Here is a 13,892-nt window from a genome sequence, read left to right as displayed (position 1 = left end):
AAACCCACCAGACAGATACACCAGAGTATCTTTAGTAACATTTCCTTTATCCTGCATCACTCTCCTCAGGGTGAGACAGGAAAGCAGGGACCAGTGGGGGTCACAGGTGATACAGGCATCCAAGGTGACAAAGGGGACAAAGGTGACACTGGTGAAAAAGGACTGAAAGGTCACACTGGATATAAGGGAGACCAGGTAAGTTCTGATGTGTAGCTTACTGTTTTGGTAATAGTTGTCTGTTTGTAAATGAAGGGGTTTGAATGTCTTCTAATTTGTGCCTCTAATATCTTGTTCCTAGGGTCCTATTGGTCCCGTTGGCCCAAAGGGAAGTGAAGTAAGTCTATGGATTCACGTCAATACCATATATCATGTCAATGATGATACAGTATGCGTTTGCAAGACACAGTAGCTGTATTGACAATCTTACTGCTGTCCACAGGGTGATCCAGGTCTTATAGGTGATTCTGGAGTCAAGGGAGACCAGGTATATGTTCTACTGAGAGATACATTTGATCTAGCTTTAGTATTCCCCAGTATTTGTAATAACTACAATGGTCCTTATTTAATCTATTGTTGTTTCTATAGGGTTCTCCTGGTGTTCCTGGAATCAAAGGAGAGGTACAGAACAATGTTACAAATCAATTGATTGACTGATTGATTGATTGATTGATTGATGGGTGGAATAATTGAATCTGTTATGGTATACAGTTAACATTGAAGTCATGTTGCATTGTCCACTCGCCTCTAGGTTGGAGAGAAGGGCATGAAGGGATATACCGGGGAAGATGGTAGACCAGGGCAGCCAGGTCATGAAGGTTTGACCGGTCCCCAGGGAACCAATGGACTGGAGGGAGAGAGAGGGTTAACTGGATCACCTGGGCCTAGGGGCCTACCTGTAAGTACCTTCTTCCATGAAGTGAACGAAGACTGTACAACACAAGTACTAAATAATCCTCTGGAATACTTTTTGGAATGGAGTGACATATAAATGTTTTAGTGTTAATTCATATACTTTTTCCACTTTCAAATCCAATAGGGTCCTAAAGTGAATGATATCAAACTTCGCGAACTATGCTCAGCAATTGTTGAAGGTACGTGAAGATTGTGTACACACTGTAACATTTGTAGCTCAAGGCAGTCTGCCATGTACAGTAGGGTGCTTTGTCAAATGGACATTTTAATCATTCTCTCCATCTAGAACACTTGGCAGAGTTTAAGAAGGAGGTACAGAAGAAACCAGCAGCGATCGGGGCCCCTGGAATGGCAGGACTGCCGGGCCCTCCAGGTCCCCCGGGCCCAGCAGGGACTGTAGGAGATCCAGGCCCCAGAGGACTGATGGGAATGAAGGGACCACATGGATACTTTGGGTTACCAGGTACACCTGGAAAACAAGGTAATGGGGAATAATGCATCAATAACTTACTAGATAAAAGGTGAAATGTATGAAGAACTGATCATTCAAATGGAATAATTGGACCATCTTGAAAATGGCCATTTCATTGTGTACAGTGGAGAACATAGAAACTACAACTAGAAAAGTATAGACTCACGCTGGCACGCTGGTATAATGACCTTCTATTTGTCCATTATAGTGTGTTTCTGTAGACGGTCTACAGCCGTACTAATGTACTGCAATGTATTTCTTAATTAAACCTTTTAGAGAAACACAGCATTGTCTGGCCGACCAGCTCCATTGTGTCCACAGTACTGTAGCTTAGTGCTCTGAAAAAGCTTGCACATCCAGCACTGAATCAGACAACACAGCACTTAAAGCACTCTCTGCCAAATCCCTTTAATTGCATCCCTGTTGTACACACGCACGCACCCGCACCCGTACACACACACACACACACACACACACCACACACACACCACACACACACACACACACACACGCAGGCATACAGACACCTCCTGTGGGGATAATAGCCCATTTCAGACAGTCAATGTAAAACATGTGAAAGGAAATGTCTTCCTCTTCTCTGTAGGTGACACTGGTGTAAAGGGGGATACAGGACATAAGGGAGAAAAGGGAGTGGGAACCCCAGGAAGTCCAGGCGAACCAGGCCCACAAGGTAACACCACCCCTCACTCCATTATTTTCTTGCCTAAGACCTGAAGACTTTAGCTCTTCAAGTTTATGCGAAGGCTTTATCTCAGCAGGCTAACACAGTCTTGTGTAGCTCAAGAGACCTGGGTGCGAACCCAGTCGGTCACACATTGACATGAGTGGATGTTGTTCAGTACCTGTTTTCGTCATCTCCCTAATCCTTTGTCTCTCTCGCAGGTGTGGCTGGCAGCCCTGGCATTGGGAAGGACGGTAAAGATGGACCTCCCGGTAAAGACGGTGTTAATGGTAGCCCAGGTGCCTCTGGTCCCAGGGGAGCTACAGGAGCCCCAGGCTATTGTGACCCCTCAGACTGTATAGGCAGGCCCCCACCTCTCTACATGATGAATGGGGGGAAGAAATCCTCCAGCTACAGGAAGGGGCCGTGAGGAACACAAACAGGAGCTCAGAACACATTCCAGGAATACATTCCATCTCTAGCAGCAGCAAGAGAGACATGAGGTACCCAGTTCCCAGGGGTAATACATGGGAGTCTTTACGTCTCCATCATCGCACCACAGAACCAAAGAAAAACACAACGGGAAACAGAGACAAGGCAAATGTAATTTGGAATACTGTATAGATACTTTTCAAGCTTCATCTTTTAGACTGATGCATAATTTTTTTGTAGAGAGAGCTTATCTGATGTTGTGCTTTCTAAGACAGCTGCTATTGATTTTAAGCTAGCCTTTCAGCTGACGAGTGGCCCATCATGGCCCAAGAGCTGCCCCAAAGACCAATACAAAACTAGACAAACTTGTAAAATGACCATATTGTTCAATTCATGCTGTTCAATTTATATCCACAGCTTCAAGCTTTACTCTATCACTCAACAGACATACTGTATGTGGGGCAGACAAACAGGGCACTATGTTGGTTTTCAAGTAATACAAAGGTAAATACTGTGCCTTTTTCTTCTATGCGTGTACTGTTTAATTCCTTGTCATCAAAAACGTCCTCTCCAGCACAATGTACAGTACGAAGCTCAGCCTTTCACAAATAACAAAACTGCAAACTTTGCTTTGGAATCATTCATTTTCAATGTTGATCAATAAACAATGACAGAAGAAGTCTACTACCGTCACGAGCCATAAACTGATATTGGTAGTTCATGTTTTCATTCAGTCATTTGATCATAGGATAATCTATGTTAGACAGTATATGTTTTTCCCTGTTTTGTTTTCTAACAATGTAATAAACTGATTAGTCTGGGAAATATTTCATGTTAGACCGGTGAGTTGTTTTTATGAATGTAAATACAGCTAGCTTTACCTTTAGTGAAGCATTTTAGAACAAACCATTAGTCCATGTTTTATGTTGGTCCTTCGATCCGGGTATAACAGGCATTCACAGAATACCAACATGCTATACAGCTTCAAGACTTTAACATTTGAGAGCTGTTTTGTGGCATCACGATTACCAAAGAGAGTACTGTCTGTTGAAGCTGTTGCAGCCAGGGGACGGACCAAGACCACCAAGAGACCAGTTTGGTCAGTCTTTGTTACAGACGTCGCAGGGTCGTCTGGTCCACTGTTGCCTAGTTACTGAGAGAGGAGAGTCAACATCCCATTCTCTGAGTCTATACACCAGGGATTAATTTATTGAGTCAATATGACCTTTATAAGGCTGGCTGTTGGCTGTAACCAGGAGATTGGGCTGCTGCAGGCTGGAACTAGCCTCCCCATCCTCCCCCCTCCCCCTCCTCTTTAACCCCCTTCTCTCTTCCTCAACAGCATCTATTTGTCTTCATAGGTCTAATCATGGATCTACTGGCATCCCATAGAATAGTAGATTGTCCATAAAATACTAACATGCTAAAGTTCCACAATGGATCATTTCAGCAAAATTAAAATTCTAATAAGCAGTACAAACTGGTTAAATATTTTACAGAAGTGCCAATCGTGCTTGCTATGCAAATGATACTGGGAGAAAATGTAAAACTGAGTGATTTCTGTTCATTTTAATGGGTCTGTAGAAGTTGCTATTGACATTCAATAGAAGGCATGATCTTGTCAAGTGCCTGCAGGGTTTACTGGTAAAGTAGGAAACCTAACAATTGAGAATGAAATTCATACCTGCACACAGGAAGATGACAGTACTCACAAAGGAAAGGAAATGCCTTTTCTATAAAAAGGGATCTGTTCCGGTATTTATTACAACATGATACAGTACATAATATACCTTTCCAATACTTACAAATATACCAGCCAGTAATGAAGGATGTTTTAGCACCAGTTTGTTAGGATAAACACGGTTAAGGGTCACCACTGTGAAACCATGTTTAACATTCCACATATGGTAGGCTACAGGTACTTCAAACTGTAAATCATTTAACAGTATAATGAACAAAAAAACTAAATCAATTGCATACAGTTGGTTGTTTTGAATAATCACAAATGTATATGAAATTAAAAAGCAAGCCAAGCCAATAATTATAAAACTAGAACCTTCTGCAATATTTGCTTTGCGGAGCACTGGAATCAAACAGCCGACATTCTGAGGTTCATGTCAATGGGCTAAAAAGCATTTTCCAATTACAAAACCATTATGTTACTGTAGTATAGCTCCTGTGTCATTCTGACACCTAATTCAAAACCAAGTCCACACATCTCCACTGTGATGTGGTGGGAAAGTGTATGCAAGTCATTGAAGAGTGCATCAGTCTCTTTGACTGCTATGGATCATGAGGCATAGTTTGATAGGCTGCAGTACAATACGTAACATATGTTTAGCTATAAATATTCAGGAGAGCTCTTTGGATGTCCTTCAATGAAATGACCTGAGGTGCAGTTGGCCAAGCAGTGCTTTTACTGTGGGTGTAGGCCAAGCAGTGCTTTCACTGTGGGTGTTGGCATGCGTTCTGGAACACTGGGTGTTGGCCTGGGTTCGGGAACACTGTTGGTGTTGGCTTGTGTTCTGGAACACTGTGGGTGTTGGCTTGTGTTCTGGAACACTGTGGGTGTTGGCTTGTGTTCAGGAACACTGTTGGTGTTGGCTTGTATTCTCGAACACTGTGGGTGTTGCCTTGTGTTCTGGAACACTTGGTGTTGGCTTGTGTTCTGGAACACTGTGGGTGTTGGCTAGTGTTCTGGAACACTTGGTGTTGGCTTGTGTTCTGGAACACTGTGGGTGTTCTAGAAATAAATGCTGGATCCAGGCTCACATCCATAAGTAAAGACTAAAAGACAATATATCTATTTGACTTCATTGGTGACCTGATTAACATTTCGTAACCTGAACGTTGATGCGTTACATTTCTTCGCCTTTTTCAAGCCAAAACAATTCCCCTAGAGTGAGCAGTGGGCTATCTATTGTATTTTTTTACTGACTCTCTCTCGCTCGATCAGTCTTGTGAGTTTTAGAGAAGGTATAATTGGTCCGATGGGGGTTGAGTGAGGAACATCCTTCAGACAGAATACTCACTGACCTTACCAATCAGAATATACAACACAGGGAAGAACGAACTCATTTTGTCAAGCACTTATTAGTTAAAACAATGTCTTTATTTGAGTCAGTGTCCCCGACAGACTAATAAGCAGGAGGAAGAGAACGTGGCGTGAAACCAGGAAACAAGTCACTTTTGAGGAACGACTGGAACAAAGGCTGTGATTTTAGTACCTTCTCTCTCCAGGCTGTTTACAGCCTGACTGTGGAATCACCAGAGACACTTATTGAGAAACGAAAGGGGAAATGTAGTTTTCCTTTTAAAGTTTTACATTTCATTTTGAAAGAGTCTTATGGGTTTTGTCTACTTGACAGCCTTACATGCATTCATGAGGTTTGATTCCCTTTGGAGGAACAATGAACATCATACAAATAGACAATTAAAGCTGTCACAAATGTTTTTGTTATTGACACAGTATCTTAGTTTGTAATATGGTGGACATTCTTGTAAGATACCCAGATAATCTAAGAGCTCAGTATTCACCCTGACCAGTACTGGTGGCCTGGCTGTCATTATTCAAGACAATTGCACTATCATCAGCGTACAGGCAAGGCAAAACAAAACAAAGCATGAAGTTTTTCACCTCCATCCACATGCTCATTAAAGATCCTTCCATGAAACTCAGTATTGTTATTTTAGATTGTGCCTTAGTCACCCCCCCCCCCCCCCCCAAGGCTAATCTTCCTTCCCATCAATAAAAGCAAAGTAGATAAAATCGTTGACTGGATAATTACCAGTTGACTCCAGAGGAGATGCCTATCTCTGGATCAATGATGTGGACACTGACAAATGGGCTGACGTTAAATCTAATGCTAAACCCATTCCAGGCTGACAACTGTGTACGCTGGGAGACTGACAACATCATTTGGAGTCAGTTAAATGGCCGTTCTGTAACTGGGGCTCCATCTTTTACCAGACCCGGGTACCAATAGTTTTCGTTTTCTTTGAAATAGTTGTGAGCATTTGATTGAGCCTGCCTAAAGTGCTGATAGGCCAGGTTTGCACTTTTGGGGACTATTCCATAGGTTCCATTGTGTGAGGCAAGTTCAAACAAGCGAAAACAAATACTATTTGGGCCCAGGCCTGGTTCCGTGCTGCCACATCATAGCCCAGTAAGCATGACTGTAGTCGGTGGTCTTTTACATGGTCCTTCGAGCCGGATAAGAACAACGGCAGTCCGTCTAAATTGAACAAGTTGTGTAATTCTTGATGATGACATTACCAAATATTAGACGCCCCTCAACCCCCCCCCCCCCCCCCCCCCCCCCCCCAAAAAAAAAGCAGCACACTTCTCTTGAGATCCCTCCACACCGAGAAGAAACATCGTAATAGAAAGAAAAGTTCTTGGTTCATCCTGACACATCCCAGTTCATAAATATCTGGACTTGGGTAGGGTCCTGTAGCTCTCTGGCTGCGTCCAACGTGGCATCCTATTCCCTTTAGATGTTGCCATATCGGACGCACCTTCTGTGTGTTTCTGTCTCTTTAATTCCCCTTGACGTTCTTGGTGTGGGGTCGTGCTCCCAGGCTAGCATAGTAGGCACACTGGGAGGGGTCACACTGCCCTGGGGATCCACTGGGGCCTGCCTGGCCATGGGGACCAGGGTTCCCTGGTTCTCCCTGAGCTCCAGCCGCCCCGGGCTGCCCGTCCTTACCATAGCCTGGCATACCTGCTGGTCCTGGGAGGTGGAATAGCAAGTGAATGGCAAAGAGTCACAATGAAGCAACTGCTGCTTTCTTAGGAAGTTCAAATGCCAGTCACTCACCCCACTCATGCTGGATAGCTCATAGTTTAGCAACAAAGGATCTCAAGATGGATGCAAACAATCATCCATTTAGAATGATACTGTAGTAATAGAGACATTATATTGATATATTGCTGTAATAGATTTACTGTACCTATAGGACCTGATGGTCCAGTCTCTCCTCTCTGTCCAACTCCGTTTTCTCCCTTGTCTCCTCTGGATCCTCTCTCACCTGGATGTCACAGAGACGACAGACACAACACTCACAATGATGTTCTTAAAGACAGTGTCTGAATCAAAAATAACTCAAAGACCACCAAAGGTGACTAATATCAATGGGTAGCAAACGTGTTTTCTGAGTTGGAAACCTGAAACCTCTCATGTAGTGTTTTGACAATATTTCACTCTAATATTATGCTCTCACAGTGTGTTTATCTGAACCAATAAATATAGGAAGCATGACCAAAAACAATGGGACTTGGGATCAGTTACCTTTAGGACCCATGGGTCCCCTCATGCCGTCTCCTCCGTTCTGCCCAGGCATGCCAGGCTCCCCTGGTGGTCCGGGGCGACCGTCGCTCCCTTCTTTCCCCGAGGGGCCTGGAGGTCCTGGCCGACCTGCCGTGCTCTTCACATGGGCCGGCTGGATCTGGGCCATCAGGTACGCCATTTTGGCTGGAGGGGTTAACACAAGGACACACACGATTATGACTTGCACAGCTCATTTGAGGTCAAACGAACTTTGCATACATTGCAGATTGCACTAATGTCCCATTGTTCCTAACAATAATCCAGTCTCACCATCTAGCGCTTTCGCTAGTTCCTCCTGGATCAGCCTTCTCATTGTTTCCAGTGATGGTGACTCTCCCTGTGGAAGGAGAAATGAGCATGTTTAGGTCATCGAGTTGTAGATGTCTGCACTATTTTCTATAGCAATGTGACTGAGATTGAACCAGAGTATTCTGTAAAATGCCAGGGTATTCTGAGAGTATTCTGTAAAGTGCAAGTATTCAAATCACTACTCACCCGTGGTCCTGGTTGTCCGGGGTTTCCAGGTGTTCCCTGAGGCCCTGTAAGACCCACCTCTCCTGGGGGCCCGGACATACCCATCATCCCTGTGTGGCCCTTACGACCTGGGAGCCCCTGGTTACCAGGCATACCTGGATCTCCAACAGGTCCCTTATCTCCCTTCCCACCTGAGTCGCCCTACAAAGACATCCAACAAAACTCACTCAGAGACAATATCAACAATGTTGTTTAAGGTCATTGGTTGGGCAGGTGTCCTGTATGAACTCACCCTCTCTCCTTTGACTCCACGTTCTCCTGCTCTGCCAGACATACCCTGTGAAACAGATAAAGAGTTGATATAATATGCTGTGAGCGAGACTTCGCCCAATCCACGTCCCACATTATATCCATTGTAAAGACACTAAAAGTAGCTGATCAAAATTGAAATATGTCTCCAAAAAAATCTAGCAACAAACCAATCAATCAAATCAAATGATATGTTATTTGTCACATGCGCCGTGAAATGCTTACTTACAAGAACCTTAACCAATGGTTCTTACCTGTTTCCCCTCTGGGCCGACCGGACCAGCAGGACCCTAGATAGACAGACAGATCGAAGGCTGAGACATTTATATAGAAATACGTTTGATCAAATCAGAAACGCTTGCATCACAACTTCCAATCTTCTTATGGCAGAACATCAACTCAGACTGTTCCAACATGAGTGGTAGGACTAGGAGGCAAAGAGTAAAAGTAAAGATTAATAGAAAATTACTCAAGTATAAGTGAAAGTCACCCAGTAAAATATTACTTGAGTAAAGTATCTGGTTTTAAATGTACTTAAGTAGGGGTGGGAAAAGTACGCAAATTTCATACTTGAGTAAAAGTAAATGCTATACATCAAATTCCTTATAATATGGAAACCAGATGGCACAATTTTTAATTAATTTATGGATAGCCAGGAGGACACTCCAGCACTCTGACACCATTTACAAACTCACTGTTTGTGTTTCGTGAGTCCGCAAGATCAGTGGCAGTAGGGATGACAATGCGTTATATTGACAGATGCGTGAATTTAACCATATTGCTGTCCTGCCTGAGCATTTGAAATGTAACGACAACTTTTGGGTGTAAAAATTTTAAAATGTACATCTTTTATTTAAGAATGTAGTGGAGTAAAAGTAAAAGTTGTCAAAAATATAAAATAGTAAAGTACAGATACCCCCAAAAACTACTTAAGGAGTAGTTTAAAGTATTCTTACTTAGTTACTTTACACCGCTGGCAACAGTAGCTTAGAACCCAAGTGATAATGTTTACATTAAAAAGGAGCAGGAATACCTACTTACCGACGGTCCCTTGGGACCACTAAAGCCTGGTAATCCTGGGTTCCCAGGGTCTCCCTTGGCTCCAGCCTGACCCTGTAATATACACAGAAACATGGGGTCTTTCACATGGCGTGGTCATACTGTAGTCGTACTGTAGTTGGAACACAGATGCAGCCCCACTCGTTATAAGAGATTTGGTGACATTAACATAATGTTTAGCTATCTGAAGTTCTTGTGAACGTTGCTACGCTTGGAGGTAACTCTCATAAAAGATCTTGCGGTGGGAGATGAAACATCTGCAAGCGATTAATATTCATATTTACAAGGGCTTGGTGGGGCTGGCTGTAGAGTACCAGATACAGGGTAGAGGAAGCTGCTGTCTTCGCTAAATACAAACAGCATTTCACCGCATGTGCATGTTTCTGCTTTCACAGAAGCAACGACTACAATGTCTGCAATGTTAAGAGCATTTACTGCTGTATATAAATCAATGATCACTCACTGGAGTACCAGGGGCTCCTGGCTTTCCTGAAGGTCCTGGTTCACCAGGTTTACCCTTGAGAGAGAGACAGAGGTAGATGGAGCGAGGGTTGGAGAGAGAGAGGAAAATAGGGAGAGAGAGAGAGAAAGTGGGGGAGAGAGAGAGAGAGACATTAGTGTCCCTTTCTATTAGATAGGTTGTCATCGTGATGAATCTGGTGTCAGCAGATAAAGGCAGTATAACATAAAGGTGACTTACATTCTCCCCTCTCCGGCCAGCCAGGCCTTCTGGCCCAGGAGGTCCACTATTACCCTTCAACAAACAAACACAACGCATGTATTATTAAGACATCCCCGGTGTGTTGATAATTGCAGAGTTATGATTTGTTATATTAGTGTTCTCACTCACGTCTTGGCCAGGTTTACCCTCCGGTCCGTTACGTCCTTCCTTTCCATCTTCACCCTGATTGGTCGAAGACAGAAACATATTCATCAACGCAACCAATCCATTCACAGTTGGCCTCTCTTTCGAGTCTGGGGTCAAGGCGAGACACTTTTATACATCCAATGTGGTCTATAAAATCCATAGGTTAACGTGGAGGTAGACAGCAGTCTATGTAACAAAAGCCTCTGTCTTAAGAGACGTGTTATTGGCGATGGCATAAGGAAGTTGGCGGTCCATCTCACATCCCCTCTAGCCTGTTCTCTGTCAGAGAACAGGCTAGAGGGGATGTGAGTAATGTCTCAGTAATGAGGCATGCTATTGGTCACGCAATAATAGGTCACACTATATTGAGACGCGCTATTGACCACACTGCTGTGGCAGATATTGTATCCTCGAGCTGAGAGAGATTTAATGAGAGTAGGCATATGTCACAATTTCGAGAGTGAGATGATTTGAACTTGACAGACCAGGGAAGACATATGTCTAACGTTCATATTCACCACATTACAGCCTCCTAGTCATCTAATGTGTTGAGAATTGTGACATGGGAGTCAATGGGCTGACCTTTGAACCTGGTTGTCCAGGCTCTCCTCTGTGACCCTTGAAGCCCTGTGTGGAAAGAATGACCAACATGAATACACCACCAATGTTTTCATACAAGTGAAATGATATCTCCATTAGCCACAGTCTTAAATAATCATTCCCACAGACTTTGTTACATTCAATTTTTTTTAACATTTTAGCAGACACTCTAATTCAGAGTGATTTTGTTCGTACTGGTCCCCCATGGGAATCGAACCCACAACCTTGGTGTTGCATGTGCCATGCTCTATCAACTGAGCCACACGGGACCTAGTTACTTACAGGCATTCCCCTGAGACCTGGTTGTCCTGGTGGTCCTGTATCTCCTTGTTTACCCTGAAATTACAACAGAATTAGATTACACGCCAAGGGAATGATGTGCAGGTCAATATGAAGGGGACCCATAGTGTGCCATGTATAAAAAACAGAATATACAGAACATACAGAATATCCTGGGAATATAGTCAGGCCATATCATGTGTACTCACAGGTTCTCCTTGTTCTCCTGGTCGGCCATCTTTGCCAATTTTACCCATTTGACCCTGTGGAACAAGGTTATTCAGCATTTAGTATTTTTGTTGTCAGCCTTGGGTTTCAAACTGTTTATTCACATTCCACTCCATAAATGACATATGTGTTTTCATGGACAGATTGAAAGCGAGTTTATAGTGGAATTGTTACTATCACACCAATACTATTTGAAGTTTTTAGCAGGTCATTTCGAGTCCTTCACACAACTTGATCAACATGGTTTCTCACCATTAAGCCTGGTAGACCTGGTGGCCCCTGGATTCCCTTCATCCCCTCCTTTCCCTGCAGAGACAAAACAAACACAAGACAGTTCCACAGTTTCAACCATGATAAATCAACAACAGCACTATGACGATTAATGTCCTCTGCCACAACACTCATCCCAGTTGACCTATATGGCCAGCCAGTGGGACGAGGCCGGTAGTGTAATATGCTGTCTGGAAATAAAACATATGGACAACATCCTGACTTTTTCTCCAGGGGCTCCTGGGGGACCGATGGGGCCGGGTTGACCGTCGTTACCCTACAGAGAGACGAAGAGGGAGGAGTCAGAAAGAACATTCATTCTACTGGCGATACTAAATAGTAAAAAGAGCAGGCTGACAGATGGGTTAATGGTAGGTTCTGTTAGCACCACCAGGCAGGTACAGGTACTCACAGGATTCCCCATGATGCCAGCAGCACCGGGGTGGCCAGGGGGTCCGGTGTGACCCGTTTCTCCTTTGTCTCCAGGTCCTCCTTGGGGTCCTCCATCACCTTTCACACCCTGTGGAACGAAGAACAAATGATACATGTCACCTCTGGCCACTGTGTTGTACAGCAGGTGACATAACACACACAAACCACAGGATGTTTTCAGGTCTTCAACTCGATAATTCATATTCTATGGAAGATGAATGTGTGTGGTTGATAAGCGGGTGTGGTTGAGGAGGACTTGCCTTCTCTCCGTTGGCACCAGGGGGTCCAGTGGGTCCGGTCGGGCCTGCTTGGCCCTGTAATGATAATGACAGAGACACCATCAGTCTCTGGGCAACTAAAGGCTCTCTCTCTACATCTCTCTTTCTGGTCTGTTTGTCTTTCGCCCCCCCCCCCTCCCCCTCCCCATCTCTGGCTCTCTAAAAAGACCATCTGCAGCCCTGTCTCCAGGTCCTGATCATTCACTGCACCACCCCCCCCCCCCCCCCCCCAGGAAGCCTAACGATGCTGAGAGCCAGGCTGTTAGCTTCCCACCACTCCAGTCAAACACAGTGTGATGGATACAGGAGACTCCTCGCTATTCTCCTAGGCTGCTGTCTGAGGCATACTACTTCTATGAAGTTATAAGTCCCCTTTGCAGTGTTTCGAGCATGAAGAAGCGGCATGGAAAGGATCAGAATGATTCAGGATGTGCATCTCCCAGTAAGGGATACCTTTATCAGACAACAGATGGAATAGCATGGTACTATGACTTTGTCCTTACTTGGTACCCGTCCTGTCCGTTCTTCCCTGGAGGTCCGGCAGGTCCCTTGTCTCCTGGTGTCCCTGGGAGACCAGGCTGTCCCAGGGGTCCGGCCGGGCAGTCTGAACACACGTCCTGAAGGACAAGGAGAAACACTTAGCGATGAAAGAATATGTCCGTGTCAGGATGATTTAACAAGATAGAGGCAACAGTACTGTGGTAATGGGGCTCTCCTCCTTACCTTCAGATTCAAATCTGACAAGTCTGCTGCTGCTCCCTGAAAGAGATTGCGTCCATTATTATGCAAAGGTTGATTGGACTGATACACTGATAATCACATCATGCATTTGAATACATCCCCATTGGTGAGCCATCACGTCAGTGCCGTGACAAAGAAGGTACGGTATAGTGAAGGTGCAATATTTGGTCTCAGTTTGCTGTGGTTTTGGGACGTTTCCGACCCCATTTACTGTACTGGTCAACTCACTGGCTCTCCTGGGGATCCCTTCTCTCCTGGTCGTCCTGGTAAACCATGGTGTCCTGCAGGTCCCTGTGTACCTGCGACGCCTGGCAGACCTCTCATGCCCTGAACCAGGAAACAAACAGCAGTCAGTTGAACTTTTATTTGAACATTACTCAGTTTACGTTTTCACTTTGTCACACTAAGGCTGAGCATAATTATGACAAAATGTCAAAAATGGTTTTTACCGGTGATCCAACTGCACCATTGGGCCCTGAAGGTCCCTGTAAAAGATACATATGATACATCAGTTCTCAGTTCTCAT

General features: G+C 44.4%; 2 protein-coding genes across 6 annotated transcripts in view; one reads left to right on the top strand and one right to left on the bottom strand.

Moving 5' to 3' along the window:
* Positions 1 to 3,325, top strand: part of LOC110488196 (uncharacterized) — a 36,227-nt gene extending 32,902 nt beyond the window's left edge. For both annotated transcript variants that reach the window (XM_021560306.3, XM_021560305.3), the window contains 9 exons: positions 70 to 195; positions 299 to 334; positions 440 to 484; positions 586 to 618; positions 749 to 895; positions 1,037 to 1,091; positions 1,199 to 1,393; positions 1,989 to 2,075; positions 2,288 to 3,325. In XM_021560306.3, coding sequence (XP_021415981.1) covers positions 70 to 195; positions 299 to 334; positions 440 to 484; positions 586 to 618; positions 749 to 895; positions 1,037 to 1,091; positions 1,199 to 1,393; positions 1,989 to 2,075; positions 2,288 to 2,496 — 933 coding nt within the window. In that variant the 3' untranslated portion in view covers positions 2,497 to 3,325. The remainder of the gene's footprint in view (positions 1 to 69; positions 196 to 298; positions 335 to 439; positions 485 to 585; positions 619 to 748; positions 896 to 1,036; positions 1,092 to 1,198; positions 1,394 to 1,988; positions 2,076 to 2,287) is intronic.
* A 902-nt stretch (positions 3,326 to 4,227) lies between these two features.
* Positions 4,228 to 13,892, bottom strand: part of LOC110488195 (uncharacterized) — a 71,612-nt gene continuing 61,947 nt past the window's right edge. For all 4 annotated transcript variants that reach the window (XM_036970931.2, XM_090227450.1, XM_036970932.2 and 1 more), the window contains 22 exons: positions 13,816 to 13,851; positions 13,595 to 13,693; positions 13,349 to 13,384; positions 13,129 to 13,242; positions 12,608 to 12,661; positions 12,328 to 12,435; positions 12,139 to 12,192; positions 11,898 to 11,951; positions 11,627 to 11,680; positions 11,421 to 11,474; positions 11,121 to 11,165; positions 10,521 to 10,574; positions 10,371 to 10,424; positions 10,134 to 10,187; positions 9,653 to 9,724; positions 8,866 to 8,901; positions 8,595 to 8,639; positions 8,324 to 8,503; positions 8,099 to 8,165; positions 7,790 to 7,972; positions 7,452 to 7,529; positions 4,228 to 7,231 (listed from right to left, as the gene is read on the bottom strand). In XM_036970931.2, the coding sequence (XP_036826826.2) occupies positions 7,038 to 7,231; positions 7,452 to 7,529; positions 7,790 to 7,972; positions 8,099 to 8,165; positions 8,324 to 8,503; positions 8,595 to 8,639; positions 8,866 to 8,901; positions 9,653 to 9,724; positions 10,134 to 10,187; positions 10,371 to 10,424; positions 10,521 to 10,574; positions 11,121 to 11,165; positions 11,421 to 11,474; positions 11,627 to 11,680; positions 11,898 to 11,951; positions 12,139 to 12,192; positions 12,328 to 12,435; positions 12,608 to 12,661; positions 13,129 to 13,242; positions 13,349 to 13,384; positions 13,595 to 13,693; positions 13,816 to 13,851 (1,725 nt within the window). In that variant the 3' untranslated portion in view covers positions 4,228 to 7,037. The remainder of the gene's footprint in view (positions 7,232 to 7,451; positions 7,530 to 7,789; positions 7,973 to 8,098; positions 8,166 to 8,323; positions 8,504 to 8,594; positions 8,640 to 8,865; positions 8,902 to 9,652; positions 9,725 to 10,133; positions 10,188 to 10,370; positions 10,425 to 10,520; positions 10,575 to 11,120; positions 11,166 to 11,420; positions 11,475 to 11,626; positions 11,681 to 11,897; positions 11,952 to 12,138; positions 12,193 to 12,327; positions 12,436 to 12,607; positions 12,662 to 13,128; positions 13,243 to 13,348; positions 13,385 to 13,594; positions 13,694 to 13,815; positions 13,852 to 13,892) is intronic.

Source organism: Oncorhynchus mykiss, chromosome 30 (genome assembly GCF_057628025.1).
Source record: "Oncorhynchus mykiss isolate SJ-2025 chromosome 30, ASM5762802v1, whole genome shotgun sequence".
NCBI classification, from domain to species: Eukaryota; Metazoa; Chordata; class Actinopteri; order Salmoniformes; family Salmonidae; genus Oncorhynchus; species Oncorhynchus mykiss.
The sequence above is the reverse complement of the archived record's forward strand: the minus strand, read 5'-3'. Positions and strand labels throughout refer to the sequence as shown.